Raw genomic sequence first — 16748 nt, forward strand, 5'->3', positions numbered from 1 at the left:
CCCCCCCATGTGCCAATGATAACAGCCCCCCCATGTGCCAATGATAACAGCCCCCCCATGTGCCAATGATAACAGCCCCCCCATGTGCCAATGATAACAGCCCCCCCATGTGCCAATGATAACAGCCCCCCTATGTGCCAATGATAACAGCCCCCCCATGTGCCAATGATAACAGCCCCCCCATGTGCCAATGATAACAGCCCCCCCATGTGCCAATGATAACAGCCCCCCCATGTGCCAATGATAACAGCCCCCCCATGTGCCAATGATAACAGCCCCCCCCATGTGCCAATGATAACAGCCCCCCCCCATGTGCCAATGATAACAGCCCCCCCATGTGCCAATGATAACAGCCCCCCCCATGTGCCAATGATAACAGCCCCCCCCATGTGCCAATGATAACAGCCCCCCCCATGTGCCAATGATAACAGCCCCCCCCATGTGCCAATGATAACAGCCCCCCCATGTGCCAATGATAACAGCCCCCCCATGTGCCAATGATAACAGCCCCCCCATGTGCCAATGATAACAGCCCCCCCATGTGCCAATGATAACAGCCCCCCCATGTGCCAATGATAACAGCCCCCCCATGTTCCAGTATTGATAACAGCCCCCCCATGTGCCAGTATTAATAACAGCCCCCCCATGTGCCAGTATTAATAACAGCCCCCCCATGTGCCAGTATTAATAACAGCCCCCCCATGTGCCAGTATTAATAACAGCCCCCCCATGTGCCAGTATTAATAACAGCCCCCCCATGTGCCAGTATTAATAACAGCCCCCCCATGTGCCAGTATTAATAACAGCCCCCCCATGTGCCAGTATTAATAACAGCCCCCCCATGTGCCAGTATTAATAACAGCCCCCCCATGTGCCAGTATTAATAACAGCCCCCCCCCATGTGCCAGTAAAAGTATTGTATATATAAAAAAAACACATACTTACCTCCATGTCAGCGATGCGATGCAGGACTCTTCCGGCCTGTGTCCCTCGCTGTACGGCTCAGGCGGCGCGATGACGTCATCGCGCCGCCTGCGCCGGCCTCTGATAGGCTGCAGGCAGCCTGCAGCCTATCAGAGGAAGGGAAAAGGAAACACGCCTATCCCTCCCCTGCATCAGCACAGCCATCTGTATCGCTGTCCTGAGGACGGCGATACAGATGACTATGGAGATGAGCGCTTACACATTGGAAGCGCTCATCTCCCTGTGCCCCGCCGCCGCCAGCTCGGGGAGGGGGGGGGGGGGGGATTTGCCCTGTTGCCCCCCCCTGGATCCGCCACTGACACACAGTATGGGTATATGTAAAAATACACCCCAAAACACATTGCCCTACTTCTTCTGAGTACGGCGATACTACATGTCTGACACTTTTTTGCAGCCAAGGTGGGCGAAGGGGCCCAAATTCCAATGAGTACCTTTAGGATTTCACAGGGCATTTTTACGCATTTGAATTCCAAACTACTTCTCACGCTTTAGGGCCCCTAAAATGCCAGGGCAGTATAAATACCCCACAAATGACCCCATTTTAGAAAGAAGACACCCCAAGGTATTCAGTGAGGGGTATGGTGAGTTCATGTAAAATTTTATTTTTTGTCACAAGTTAGTGGAATATGAGACTTTGTAAGAAAAATAAATAAAAATAAAATCAATTTCCGCTAACTTGTGCCAAAAAAAAAATTCTTCTATGAACTCGCCATGCCCCTCACGGAATACCTTGGGGTGTCTTCTTTCCAAAATTGGGTCACTTGTGGGGTATTTATACTGCCCTGGCATTTTAGGGGCCCTAAAGCGTGAGAATTAGTTTGGAATCCAAATGCGTAAAAATGCCCTGTGAAATCCTAAAGGTACTCATTGGAATTTGGGCCCCTTTGTGCACCTAGGCTGCAAAAAAGTGTCACACATGTGGTATCGCCGTACTCAGAAGAAGTAGGGCAATGTGTTTTGGGGTGTATTTTTACATATACCCATGCTGGGTGTGAGAAATATCTCTGTAAATGACAACTTTTTAAAATAAAATTTATACAAAGTTGTCAATTTACAGAGATATTTCTCTCACCCAGCATGGGTATATGTAAAAATACACCCCAAAACACATTGCCCTACTTCTTCTGAGTACGGCGATACCACATGTGTGACACTTTTTTGCAGCCTAGGTGGGCAAAGGGGCCCAAATTCCAATGAGTACCTTTAGGATTTCACAGGGCATTTTTACGCATTTGGATTCCAAACTACTTCTCACGCTTTAGGGCCCCTAAAATGCCAAGGCAGTATAAATACCCCACAAGTGAGCCCATTTTAGAAAGAAGACACCCCAAGGTATTCCGTGAGGGGTATGGTGAGTCCAACGAGTACCTTTAGGCTTTACAGGGTTGCTCACAATTTAGCCCTGCCCAAAATGCCAGAACAGTAAACACACCCCACAAATTACCCCATTTCGGAAAGTAGACACCCCAAGGTATTCACTGAGGGGCATAGTGAGTCCGTGGGAGATTTTTATTTTTTTTGCCAGAAGTTAGCAGAAATGGAAACTTTATTATTTTATTTTTTTCCTCAAAGTGTCATTTTCCGCTAACTCGTGAAAAAATATATTTTATAGTATTATAGTTTGGAATCCAAATGCGTAAAAATGCCCTGTGAAATCCTAAAGGTACTCATTGGAATTTGGGCCCCTTTGCCCACCTAGGCTGCAAAAAAGTGTCACACATGTGGTATCGCCGTACTCAGAAGAAGTAGGGCAATGTGTTTTGGGGTGTATTTTTACATATACCCATGCTGGGTGAGAGAAATATCTCTGTAAATTGACAACTTTGTATAAAAAAATGGAAAAAGTTGTCATTTACAGAGATATTTCTCACACACAGCAGTGGCGGATCCAGAGCCTGGTCTCGAGAGGGGCACCTCCAGATTATTTTCTGTCCGCCGCCACAAAACAATGGTGCTTATAGAACAGACTACACAGTGTAGCGGTATACTATATATTGTGGGGCACAGTGTAGAGGTATACTGTATATTGTGTGGCACAGTGTAGCGGTATACTGTATATTGTGGGGCACAGTGTAGCGGTATACTGTATATTGTGGGGCACAGTGTAGCGGTATACTGTATATTGTGGGGCACAGTGTAGCGGTATACTGTATATTGTGGGGCACAGTGTAGCGGTATACTGTATATTGTGGGGCACAGTGTAGCGGTATGCTATATGTGTATAACAAACATATTTCACATGGAAACTTACAATTACTTGGCTTGACCCTTGGGGATCTCGGACACCACTTCCACACTTTGGCCGGGGGCTCGGCGGAGCTGATGTTGTGTTTTATCCTAATGAGAAAGATTTCATAATAAGGATTTGGAGAAGGGGCAGAGGGATAGCAGAGCAGGGAGAGGCTGGTGCTGCTACTAGGGGGTCATACCATGGGGGAGTAATAAAGCCCCCCATAATGCCCCCCCCAGTAGAAATAATTCTCCTTATAATGTGCAAAAAATACCCCCTTGTAATGCCCCCAGTTGAGCTAATGTCTCCATAGTGCCCCCATAATGTGCCAGTATAAAATACCCCTATATAGTGCCCCCAGTAAATGCCGCCATAGTGCTCCTCTCCCCCCTTCCTCCTAGTGCCCCCCATAATGTACCAGTATAAAATTCTCCAGTAGATGCCCTCAGTGACCCCCATCATTTGCAAGTATAAAATACCCCTTCTTAGTGCCCCCCGTAGATGACCCCATAGTACTCCTCTCCCCCCTTCCCCATAGTACCCACCATAATGTGTCCCAGTATAAAATTGTACTGTACAGAGCCCCCATATAAAATGCCCCTTCTTTGTGGCCTCAGTAGATGCCCCTATAGTGCCCCCAATAGAGTGCCAGTAATAACAGCCCCCCCAATCATGTGCCAGTAATAACAGCCCCCCCAATCATGTGCCAGTGATAACAGCCCCCCCAATCATGTGCCAGTGATAACAGCCCCCAATCATGTGCCAGTGATAACAGCCCCCCATGTGCCAGTGATAACAGCCCCCCATGTGCCAGTGATAACAGCCCCCCATGTGCCAGTGATAACAGCCCCCCATGTGCCAGTGATAACAGACCCCCATGTGCCAGTGATAACAGACCCCCATGTGCCAGTGATAACAGCCCCCCATGTGCCAGTGATAACAGCCCCCCATGTGCCAGTGATAACAGCCCCCCCATGTGCCAATGATAACAGCCCCCCCATGTGCCAATGATAACAGCCCCCCCATGTGCCAATGATAACAGCCCCCCCCCATGTGCCAATGATAACAGCCCCCCCATGTGCCAATGATAACAGCCCCCCCATGTGCCAATGATAACAGCCCCCCCATGTTCCAGTATTAATAACAGCCCCCCATGTTCCAGTATTAATAACAGCCCCCCCATGTGCCAGTATTAATAACAGCCCCCCATGTGCCAGTATTAATAACAGCCCCCCCATGTGCCAGTATTAATAACAGCCCCCCCCCCATGTGCCAGTAAAAGTATTGTATATATAAAAAAAAAACACATACTTACCTCCATGTCAGCGATGCGATGCAGGACTCTTCCGGCCTGTGTCCCTCGCTGTACGGCTCAGGCGGCGCGATGACGTCATCGCGCCGCCTGCGCCGGCCTCTGATAGGCTGCAGGCAGCCTGCAGCCTATCAGAGGAAGGGAAAAGGAAACACGCCTATCCCTCCCCTGCATCAGCACAGCCATCTGTATCGCTGTCCTGAGGACGGCGATACAGATGACTATGGAGATGAGCGCTTACACATTGGAAGCGCTCATCTCCCTGTGCCCCGCCGCCGCCAGCTCGGGGAGGGGGGGGGGGGGATTTGCCCTGTTGCCCCCCCCTGGATCCGCCACTGACACACAGTATGGGTATATGTAAAAATACACCCCAAAACACATTGCCCTACTTCTTCTGAGTACGGCGATACTACATGTCTGACACTTTTTTGCAGCCAAGGTGGGCGAAGGGGCCCAAATTCCAATGAGTACCTTTAGGATTTCACAGGGCATTTTTACGCATTTGAATTCCAAACTACTTCTCACGCTTTAGGGCCCCTAAAATGCCAGGGCAGTATAAATACCCCACAAATGACCCCATTTTAGAAAGAAGACACCCCAAGGTATTCAGTGAGGGGTATGGTGAGTTCATGTAAAATTTTATTTTTTGTCACAAGTTAGTGGAATATGAGACTTTGTAAGAAAAATAAATAAAAATAAAATCAATTTCCGCTAACTTGTGCCAAAAAAAAAATTCTTCTATGAACTCGCCATGCCCCTCACGGAATACCTTGGGGTGTCTTCTTTCCAAAATTGGGTCACTTGTGGGGTATTTATACTGCCCTGGCATTTTAGGGGCCCTAAAGCGTGAGAAGTAGTTTGGAATCCAAATGCGTAAAAATGCCCTGTGAAATCCTAAAGGTACTCATTGGAATTTGGGCCCCTTTGCGCACCTAGGCTGCAAAAAAGTGTCACACATGTGGTATCGCCGTACTCAGAAGAAGTAGGGCAATGTGTTTTGGGGTGTATTTTTACATATACCCATGCTGGGTGTGAGAAATATCTCTGTAAATGACAACTTTTTAAAATAAAATTTATACAAAGTTGTCAATTTACAGAGCTATTTCTCACACCCAGCATGGGTATATGTAAAAATACACCCCAAAACACATTGCCCTACTTCTTCTGAGTACGGCGATACCACATGTGTGACACTTTTTTGCAGCCTAGGTGGGCAAAGGGGCCCATATTCCAAAGAGCACCTTTAGGATTTCACAGGGCATTTTTACGCATTTGGATTCCAAACTACTTCTCACGCTTTAGGGCCCCTAAAATGCCAAGGCAGTATAAATACCCCACAAGTGAGCCCATTTTAGAAAGAAGACACCCCAAGGTATTCCGTGAGGGGTATGGTGAGTCCAACGAGTACCTTTAGGCTTTACAGGGTTGCTCACAATTTAGCCCTGCCCAAAATGCCAGAACAGTAAACACACCCCACAAATGACCCCATTTCGGAAAGTAGACACCCCAAGGTATTCACTGAGGGGCATAGTGAGTCCGTGGGAGATTTTTATTTTTTTTGCCAGAAGTTAGCAGAAATGGAAACTTTATTATTTTATTTTTTTCCTCAAAGTGTCATTTTCCGCTAACTCGTGAAAAAAAATATTAAATCATACATGAACTCACCATGCCCCTCCGCGAATACTTTGGGGTGTCTTCTTTCTAAAATGGGGTCATTTGGGGGGTATTTATGCTATCCTGGCATTCTAGCGCCTCAAGAAACATGACAGGTGCTCAGAAAGTCAGAGCTGCTTCAAAATGCGGAAATTCACATTTTTGTACCATTGTTTGTAAACGCTATAACTTTTGCGCAAACCAATAAATATACACTTATTGGAATTTTTTTTATCAGACATGTAGCACAATAAATTCTGACACAAACTTGTATAGAAACTGTAATTATATTTGAACAATTTTACCAGAAAAAGTTAAAAATACACTTTTTTTGAGAAAATTGCAGTCTATTTTGATTAATATCAGAAAAATGAAAAATCTCAGCAGCAATCAAATACCACCAAAAGAAAGCTGTATTTGTGAGAAGAAAAGGAGGTAAAATTAATTTGGGTGCCAATTTGCATGACCGAGCAATAAACCGTTAAAGTTGTGAAGTGCCGATTTGTAAAAAGGGCCTGGTCACTAGGGGGTTATAAACCTGTGGTCCTTAAGTGGTTAAAGAGGACCTTTCATGGATTTTTTTTTTTAGTTCAGATAAATACCTTTCCTTGCGAGGTACACCCCGCTGATGCTGCCACCCTGCCTGTTTTATTTTTATTTATTTTTTTCAAATATCGCTCCCCGCTGCGATTGGACCGCGGCACAGCCAGGGAGAAGGAGACGATATTTGAAAAAAAAAAAAATGGGTACCTGGTAAGGAAAGGTATTTAATTAAACTAAAAAAAAAATTGTTAAAAATATATACTGGGCACTCTCACCTACGTAGAATCATATATTTTATTTAGAACATGTAAGGTAAAGTACAATCAATTATTTTAAAAACACATATAAAATACAATCAAGCAATATATGAGCACATGGATACAATAAAATGTATAAATATAAAATAAATAATAATAAGCCCAGTGGTGGATAGGTTGGGGATGGTAAAAAATCAGTCCATACGGAAGTCTGAAAAAATAGAAGTATAGCCCAGCTGGTGGCTTGAGCTAATATAGTAGCTAGCTTCACAAACTACTATAAGGTTCACAGTCCTGATTCGCTGGAAGAGGATAATGTAACTGTGATACAACAGAATTCACTTAGGTGAGTATACTTGCGGCGTCCCGCTAATACTCACTGTGCAGTGCGGACCCTTATGCAGGTAAACTTAGAAACAAATTGTCGTTATCAGCTACTGATATAGCAACTGAAGGATACTGTGTCTTTTCTCTGTGCCCTTGCGATCCTCTAGCTGCCGCTCCGTAATGACAAGAAGCCGGTCAGCGCTGGGACTCAAAATGATTTTCCCCTCGTCGGTATATTTATGCGACACACTCCTCGTGTGTTGGCGCTTGTAAGTCCCGGCGTATCAGGGGTTTGGTAAGGCACGGAGTTCTCAAAGACTTTAAATTGCCGCACGGCTCTGGATAGTTCAAGCACGTACTCCTTAGGGTTGTACCGGGGGGCTCCTCACCAAACGCGTTTCGGGGTACTTGCCCCTTCTTCAGTGGTCCACTGAAGAAGGGGCAAGTACCCCGAAACGCGTTTGGTGAGGAGCCCCCCGGTACAACCCTAAGGAGTACGTGCTTGAACTATCCAGAGCCGTGCGGCAATTTAAAGTCTTTGAGAACTCCGTGCCTTACCAAACCCCTGATACGCCGGGACTTACAAGCGCCAACACACGAGGAGTGTGTCGCATAAATATACCGACGAGGGGAAAATCATTTTGAGTCCCAGCGCTGACCGGCTTCTTGTCATTACGGAGCGGCAGCTAGAGGATCGCAAGGGCACAGAGAAAAGACACAGTATCCTTCAGTTGCTATATCAGTAGCTGATAACGACAATTTGTTTCCAAGTTTACCTGCATAAGGGTCCGCACTGCACAGTGAGTATTAGCGGGACGCCGCAAGTATACTCACCTAAGTGAATTCTGTTGTATCACAGTTACATTATCCTCTTCCAGCGAATCAGGACTGTGAACCTTATAGTAGTTTGTGAAGCTAGCTACTATATTAGCTCAAGCCACCAGCTGGGCTATACTTCTATTTTTTCAGACTTCCGTATGGACTGATTTTTTACCATCCCCAACCTATCCACCACTGGGCTTATTATTGTTTATTTTATATTTATACATTTTATTGTATCCATGTGTTCATATATTGCTTGATTGTATTTTATATGTGTTTTTAAAATAATTGATTGTACTTTACCTTACATGTTCTAAATAAAATATATGATTCTACGTAGGTGAGAGTGCCCAGTATATATTTTTAACATTATTTATTCACGTTAGAGGAAGGGCGGATCCTCTTTTACTGGTAGCACCTCGTCCAAATTTTTCCTCAGTCCTGTGCGTCTCATTAAACCTGTGCTAAAAAAAAAATTGATGAAAGGTCCTCTTTAATACTCAGTACGGCTTTAATCCTTTTTTTTTTTTTTGCCTACTTCAGTGAGCTGCCAGGAGAACAGCGACATTATACACGTGGAGACCTGCGAGTGGGCGTGTAAAGTGTGCAGCACAACCTTCATGGAGCCCAGTCTGCTAACAGGTACGGGCCTAGAACACGTGATTCAGCGTTGTCCACCTCTCAAACACCATTTATATATATTTTCTTATCTGAAGAAGTCCTGTGCTGATTAATTTTAGATTATTTCTGGCGGTCAGAGATACACCGCTCCAAACCTCCTGCACAGACATGGATTATAAAATGCAGGCTACCTGCAGTCGCCACTAGGAGTCGCTCACGATCTTACTGAACTCTTGTAACACAGAATTCAAGACTCTTTAAGGGAGCATTCACACGACCGTGTGAAGCCCGTGCTGTGGACCGCAAATTGCTGTCCGCTAAGCACGGGCACCTGCTGTGTGGCAGCCGTATAGAGATCGCGGCCCCATTTACTTGAATGGGTCCGCGATTCCCTCCATTCCGCAAAAAGATAGAGCAAGCTCTATCTTTTTGCGGTGCGGAAGCACGGAACGGAACCTCAGAAAGCACTCCGTAGTGCTTCCGTAAGGTTCCGTTCCGTGCTTCCGTTCTGCATCTCCCCGGTTTGCGGACCCATTGAAATGAATGGGTCCGTATCCGTGATGCGGAATGCACACGGAACGGTGCCTGTGTATTGCGGATCCGCAAATGCGGTCCGCAATACGGTCACTGGCTTCACACAGTTGTGTGAATGCTCCCTTATACTGATGAACTATTCTCAGGATAGGTCACCGGTATGTAAGCGGTGGTGGGGGGGCGACTCCCGGCCATGTTTACAGCGCAGAGAATATGCTACGTTACAGTGCTTCACAAAACATGGACAGACGACAGACTCGGCACTGCTACATCTGTATGTTGAATAGTAGATTTTCTAGGCTTTGTCTAACCTGTATATTCAGCACAATCCTTTCCTTTTCCTTTTCTTTTCCTTTCCTTCTCCCTGTGATGTTTCTTCATATTTCAGAGCATTTATTAAGTCACCTGGAGCAAACAAAAGGGATTCCCCCCTCCGAAGAATGTGATCCCACATATGTAGAGGGGGGCACAGTGATGGCTCCATCTGAGCAGCCCGTGGACTGCAATACCCCCGCTGTCGGGGAAGAGCTGAAAAAGAAGCCGAAGAGGAGCCGCAAGTCGAAAGCTGTGAAGCGCGACATTCCCTTAGTGATTGTGGAGGATGATAGCCCGCCAGGTGAGGGCGCCGCTGCTCCCATCCTATATTGATGGGGTTTTTCATTTTTATAATAAGCTTGAATTCCCCTTTATGTTTTATTGATGACCTATACTTCAGATTGGTGGACGTCCCACAGATCTGGCACCGCCACTAATCAGCAGTTTTCAGCAGCTACTGGCATAGTCACTACACAGTGGACAGAGCCTTCTGCATCCAGCTCTGTTAAAGGGGTTTTCCCATGATTATTATAAAAATAATAATAATTGGACATCATATAGTACATGACAACCTCTTTCTAACAAAGCTAGAACCAGCCCTGTACCTCACATGGATCCAGAGATATCCACATTCATTGTTCTGCTAGATTTATATCAAGCTGACAGCTCAGGGGAGTGTCTGTTCTGCTGCTGCTCAGGGGGCGTGTCCATGCTCTGCCTATCACAGTTCAGGAGGCAGTTGAAGGATGAAACTGAGCATGTGCGACCACCTCAGTGAGCAGGACAAAGAAATAAGAAACAAACACTAACAGCAGGTGGCGCTATACAGATACATTTTATTGAGTAACTCACTGGCCATTTAGAACTTTTAATTACATGCAATTATAAAAGAATTCAGATCCAGGCGCTGATTAGAAAACTGTGGGATAACCCCTTTAACCGTTTTATCCTGAGGCTAGGTGATCAATATCAAAAAGCTGGAATTCCCCTTTAACCACCTAACTGTTTTGCCCGAGTCCAGCTCGGGCAGTAGGAAAAGTAGTTGACTGTTCGGCAGGAGCTGAGCTCGAGCAGAAAGAGGACGGGTGAGGGCTGCTTTAGATGCTGCTATCTCCTGAATGGTAGCAGCTAGAAACATGACACTGGTCTTGTTTGAAAGCTGACATTCCAGGCTTTCATACAAGAAATGGCAGCTAAAGTCCAAGCAACAGAGGAGAAATCCCTTAATCGAGTCGGGAATAGTCGCTGGTAAAACCTGCTTTTACTTTCACTGCATCCCGATTTCTATCAGTGATATCTTCCCATGTACTGAACATATTGCTGTCATTCTGGTATTGTCTGAAAGCTTGGAATGTCAGCTTTCAAACAATATCTCTAGCTGGTACCAAACCAGATAAAGCAGACCCCCCCCCCCCCTTCCCATCAGTCTGGGAGAGAATTAGGGAGCAGCTGACGGGCTGCAGGAGGAGAATAAAAAACGGTAAAAAAATATATAGAATTGTGACATTATCATCATTGTAGTGACCCAGATAATAAAATCATATTATTTTTACCACACGGTGAATGCCGTAAAAAAATACACAAAATAATATAAAAATTGCTGTTTTTTATCTTTCCCCCTAAAATTTTAATAATATATTTAATACAGAATATGTACCCCAAAATGGTTCCTAAAAAAATCTACAACTAATCCAGCAAAATAAAAATTTAGAAGAAAAATTAAAAAGTTATGACTGCTAGAACACAAAAGGGGAAACATTCTTTGGCTTTAATGAATGATGTCACTAAGGGGTTAAAAATGCAATAGCTTCCCCTGAGTTGTGCGCCAACAAGATTTACTACAGACACACATTAAAGGGGTTCTCCGGGAATTAAGAAAATGAAAATACGTAAATATTACTTTATTATAAGTATATTCCCAAATACCTATCATTAGCTATAATGGCTCGTTTTGTCTGGGGAGCAATCATCAGGGGAAACAAAATGGCAGCCGTCCTGTTAGTACACACAAAACCTGTCCTAATCACACAGGGAACAAGTTACTTCACAACACTGAGCTAAAGAGCTGCCTCATCCTCCTCTCTGCTCTGACTGTCAGGGATTATGATCCTGAATACAGTTTAATATGATATTTAGCTGAATCTTTGTGGGAATGGAGCTCATCAGGAGACATGAAGTACAGAGAGGACGGACAGGACAGACTGTGGTAATAGAGACTACATACAAGTGCTGCTCATTAGCCACATCTGCTCATGAACTCCGTTCCTACAGAGATTCAGCTAAAGATGTTATCATCTGTATTCGGGATCATAATCCCTGACAAGTAGAGAGGAGGCTGAGGCAGCTCTTTAGCTCAGTGTCTGAAGTAACTTGTCCTGCTGTGTGATTAGGACAGGTTTTGTGTGCACTAATAGGACGGCAGCCATTTTATTTTTCCTAATGATTGCTCCCTAGACAAAACGAGCCATTCTAACGAATGTAAGGTATTAGGGAATATATTAATAAAGTATTTTTATTTTCTTAATTCCCGGAGAACCCCTTTAAATATCTACAAGAAAAAAAGTGACTACTTTTTGGGAGGGTTTTTCCAATTTTAACGGGACTGTTAGGAGGTTAATAATTCTAGAAAAGTGTTCTTCAGCTTTCTAATGACCTTTTTACTGAGTTCATACTTTTCAGTATCTAAGCTTGCAGTCAATGAATCAGAATACACATTATCAGAGGCATGAAGACTAACAACATAGAGAGATCTTCTGTGGCTTTGTTATGGTTGCACGCCAGTCTTGTTACAGTGCATCAGGCCAGGAAGAATATATCGGTCAACAGGAGGACTGCTGGATCGGGACAGAGTTCAGCTTCTGCATGGGTTGTCATTCAATGGCAGCAAGCGGATGTGTATTTCATTACCCACCATTCCACGTCCTGTTTACCTTCGAATCTGTCGTATATATATTTTTCCCAGCGCACCACCCCATCCTGTACAGTCCAGTCTTCCCACCAGACCGCGTGGCGGAAATAATCACGGAGATTCCTCCTGACGACGTTCCTCTCCCTCACGATTCCGATGACAAGTTCATGGAACTGATGTTGGGAAAACTACCGGCCGCCACCAACAGCAACTTATCACCAGTGTCCAAGTGAGTGGGGGAATGCCGTCTCCTGAACCTCCACCATACATCTGTGGCATCCATATTGCTTGGCCCGAAGCAGATATAACTAGGAAACTGCAGGACAGAATGGCAGATTTATTTTAATTTGGGGATGGCGTCATTCAGGTAGGATGGGAGATCCTCCTATGGGTGAAAGGCACTGGTGAGAGAAATTCTGAGCATGTTGCGGTGATTTACTTTTTGCCTGGTACTGAGGTCCTGACTCTCACATTTGCTTGTCCCGTACAGATTTGCTTTTCACCAGGGGAACAATAACATGAAGAGGCTGCTGTCAGGGCCCCGCCACGGCATGAAAAGAAAGTTTGTGCGCCAACTCGGAGACCACAAGCGGGTCTTTCAGTGCAATATCTGCAGCAAGGTCTTCCGGAACAGCAGCAACCTGAGCCGACATGTCCGATCCCACGGTAAGAGGACCTTTACTTACAGGGGCAGAGGATTGGGAGAATGATCACAGACGTCCGGCAATCGGCTGGGAAACGAGCGAATGTTCGTTTCCCAACCGGTCACATCTGTTATGTGTGCATAAAAGTGATCATTTGTTGGCAGCACATCCCTCGTGTAAACTGGGGAACAAAGGATCATAAGTAGCGGAGATCATTTGTGTGCCCTTGACTTGAATGGGACTGTGTTGCGCCTAGGCCACGTGACCAATGAACGTGACATTACAAGGGAAGCTACGAGAAAGCCACGGATCACATAATGAGGACCTATCTAGAGGGTAGGTCATCACTTAATGTCAGAAAAACCCTTAAAAAAAACAACAAAAAAAAAACTTTGCATCGCCATATTCTGACCTACAGAGCTGTTTGAGGGCGCATTTTTTTAAAATTTGTTATTATTATTTTTGCGGGACGATCTGTAGGTTTTATTGATGCCATATGACTTCTTGATCTTTTTATGAATTTCTTTTTTATTGGAGGTAAAGCAACGAAAAACAGAAAACAGCGAATTGACCATTTTGATTATTATTATTATTATTATTATAATTTTTTTCCCATTACTCATTCACTGTTCAGCATTTTGGGACGTGGCAGTGCAAATTATAATTATTATTTTATTTTTATTATTATTATGGCGAAAAGGGGTGATTAGCCGTTTTATATATTTTTAAAAACGTTTTACTTTTTAGGTTTTTTTAGGTCCCACTAGGGGACTTTAACATGCAATCAACAGACTGCTTGTCCAAAAAGATTCATTATATTTCTTTTGGAGCCCTGTAACAGGCATGGCTCTTTAGGAACATCACTGTGGCTGGCCTTGGAGCAATTTGAAGGCCTGAGGCTGCCACAGCTAATAAACCGGGGGAGGCTCCCAGGTATACGGTGCTCTCGGGGAAAAACTTATTTGGCAGAGGTTGGGAAGGAGTTAACGGAAACAATACATCTTGTCCTCGGAGTTTGAGAACTGTGTGAAATATTGGACCTAAGTTTATAGTACAGCTAGGTCTACACGGTGATGTCTCATGTGACCTGAAGAGGGTTGTCGCATTAAATGTCTCATTGTGAGTCTCAACCTTACGTGAAAATGTCACGACGGCCATGTGCCATTCTGCCATCACACACATCAGCTTAAGTTTGACTCTAGAGCGCGCTCTTGTTTTTTTTTCCTCCAGGGGACAAGCTCTTTAAATGCGAGGAGTGCGCAAAACTTTTCAGCCGTAAAGAGAGTCTCAAGCAGCACGTGTCGTACAAGCACAGCAGGAACGAGGTGAGAAGACCACTGATGTCCTAGTTATATGGGGATGGGACCATAAGGTCTCTGCTGCTTTTCCGTTTTATTATTTTAAATGACTGTTAAAGAAAATGCAGCTCTGCATATCTCGTACGTGCGACCACGGACCATAACTTATGGTCCGTGGTAGCAGAATCCATAATGGGATTCTTAGATAACCTGAACCTTGTACGCCGAACTTGAAAACACATGTTTGCTCATCCCTAAACCCCACTGATCTACTGTATATCCTGTGTAAAGAGGTGAATTTCAGGTTACAGGAATACTCCTTTTGTGGGTCTGCGCGGTCATTCCTACAGCTGAATCCATATAATAAGACAGTATTATGAGTTATGAAATGGCGGAAAAGCGTCCACCGCGTGCTCAACCCAAGAGAATAACTGTCTAAGGTGTCCTGCAGATCCCTGATGACTAGTGACGTACCAAGAACGCTATTTTAGTTAGTAATAATTTTTATGAGTTGTCAGCAGAGACAACAAGGATCAATAGTCGTATCAGGAGCCGGCACTTCATCCCCACTAGTATATGTTCCCTGCGGTGCCCCAGGGTTTGAGGAAAGAAAGGGCTTCAGCGAGACAGTGCAGCTACTGTAATACGACACATGCATGAGCTCTTAGGCTGGTTTCACACGGGCGTTTTTTCTGGATCCGGCACGGTTCAGCAAAAACGCTTCCGTTACTGATAATACAACCGTCTGCATCCGTTATGAACGGATCCGGTTGTATTATCTTCAACATACCCAAGACAAATCCGTCATGAACTTTATTGAAAGTTAATGGAGGACGGATCCAGTTTCTATTGTGGCAGAGAAAACGGATCCGTCCCCATTGAGTTGCATTGTGGGTCATGACCGATCTGTCTTGCTCCACATCCCAGGACGGAAAGCAAACTGCTTTCCGGTATGAGAACGGAACGGAATGCATTTTGTAGCACTCCGTTCTGTTCAGTTACGTTTTGTCCCCATTGACAATGAATAGGGATAACACGGAAGCGGTTTTTCCGGTATTAAGACCCTATGACGCATCTGAATACTGGAAAATATTAACGCTAGTGTGAAAGTAGCCTTATTAGTCAGAGTAAAATTTATATTTACAAGACTGCAGTCTCCAGACCCTGTAAGGTCTTATCTACACAGTCAGTGTTTGGTCAGTGATTTCCATCAGTGATTGTCAGCCAAGACCAGGTGCAGATCTAAAACAGACCTGGTGCAAAACGTTCCATGACGTTTTCTGTGTCCGCTCTACAGCTGGGTTCACATCTGTGGTTTTGTCGCCGGCAGTCTGTTCCTGCGGAGGAAAAGACTGCTGCAGTTTACCATATTCGGCACAGCCGGATACCACCACCCCCTGCCAGATCCCCATTCACTGTAAGGCTGAGTTCACACGGGCGTTGCGGGAAAAGGTGCGGGTGCGTTGCGGGAACATGCGCGATTTTTCCGCGCGAGTGCAAAACATTGTAATGCTTTTTGCACTCGCGTGAGAAAAATTGCGCATGTTTGGTACCCAAACCTGAACTTCTTCACAGAAGTTCGGGCTTGGGATCGGTGTTCTGTAGATTGTATTATTTTCCCTTCTAACATGGTTATAAGGGAAAATAATAGCATTCTGAATACAGAATGTATAGTACAATAGGGCTGGAGGGGTTAAAAAAATAATAATAATAATTTAACTCGCCTTAATCCACTTGATCGCGCAGCCCGGCGTCTTCTTCTTTGCTGATTGCAGGAAAAGGACCTGTGGTGACGTCACTCCGGTCATCACATGGTCCATCACCATGGTAAAAGATCATGTGACGGACCATGTGATGACCGGAGTGACGTCACCACAGGTCCTTTTCCTGCAATCAGCAAAGAAGGAGACAGAAGAGATGCCGGCTGTGCGATCAAGTGGATTAAGGTGAGTGAGTTAACTTTTTTTAATTATTATTATTTTTTTAACCCCTCCAGCGCTATTGTACTATGCATTCTGTATTCAGAATGCTATTATTTTCCCTTATAACCATGTTATAAGGGAAAATAATAATGATCGGGTCTCCCTCCCGATCGTCTCCTAGCAACCGTGCATGAAAATCGCACCGCATCCGCACTTGCTTGCGATTTTCACGCAGCCCTATTCACTTCTATGGGGCCTGCGTTGCGTGGAAAACGCACAATATAGAGCTTGCTGTGATTTTCACGCAACGCACAAGTGATGCGTGAAAATCACTACTCATGTGAACAGCCCCATAGAAATGAATGGGTCCAGATTCAG

At 44.9% G+C, this 16748-nt stretch overlaps 1 protein-coding gene across 6 annotated transcripts in view; it reads left to right on the top strand.

Annotated features, from left to right (window-relative positions):
* Positions 1-16748, top strand: part of PRDM15 (PR/SET domain 15) — a 68936-nt gene that overhangs the window by 15603 nt on the left and 36585 nt on the right. For all 6 annotated transcript variants that reach the window (XM_040423033.1, XM_040423038.1, XM_040423037.1 and 3 more), the window contains 5 exons: positions 8672-8770; positions 9672-9899; positions 12561-12735; positions 12997-13172; positions 14381-14475. In XM_040423033.1, coding sequence (XP_040278967.1) covers positions 8672-8770; positions 9672-9899; positions 12561-12735; positions 12997-13172; positions 14381-14475 — 773 coding nt within the window. The remainder of the gene's footprint in view (positions 1-8671; positions 8771-9671; positions 9900-12560; positions 12736-12996; positions 13173-14380; positions 14476-16748) is intronic.

This window comes from Bufo bufo, chromosome 3 (assembly GCF_905171765.1).
Source record: "Bufo bufo chromosome 3, aBufBuf1.1, whole genome shotgun sequence".
NCBI classification, from domain to species: domain Eukaryota; kingdom Metazoa; phylum Chordata; class Amphibia; order Anura; family Bufonidae; genus Bufo; species Bufo bufo.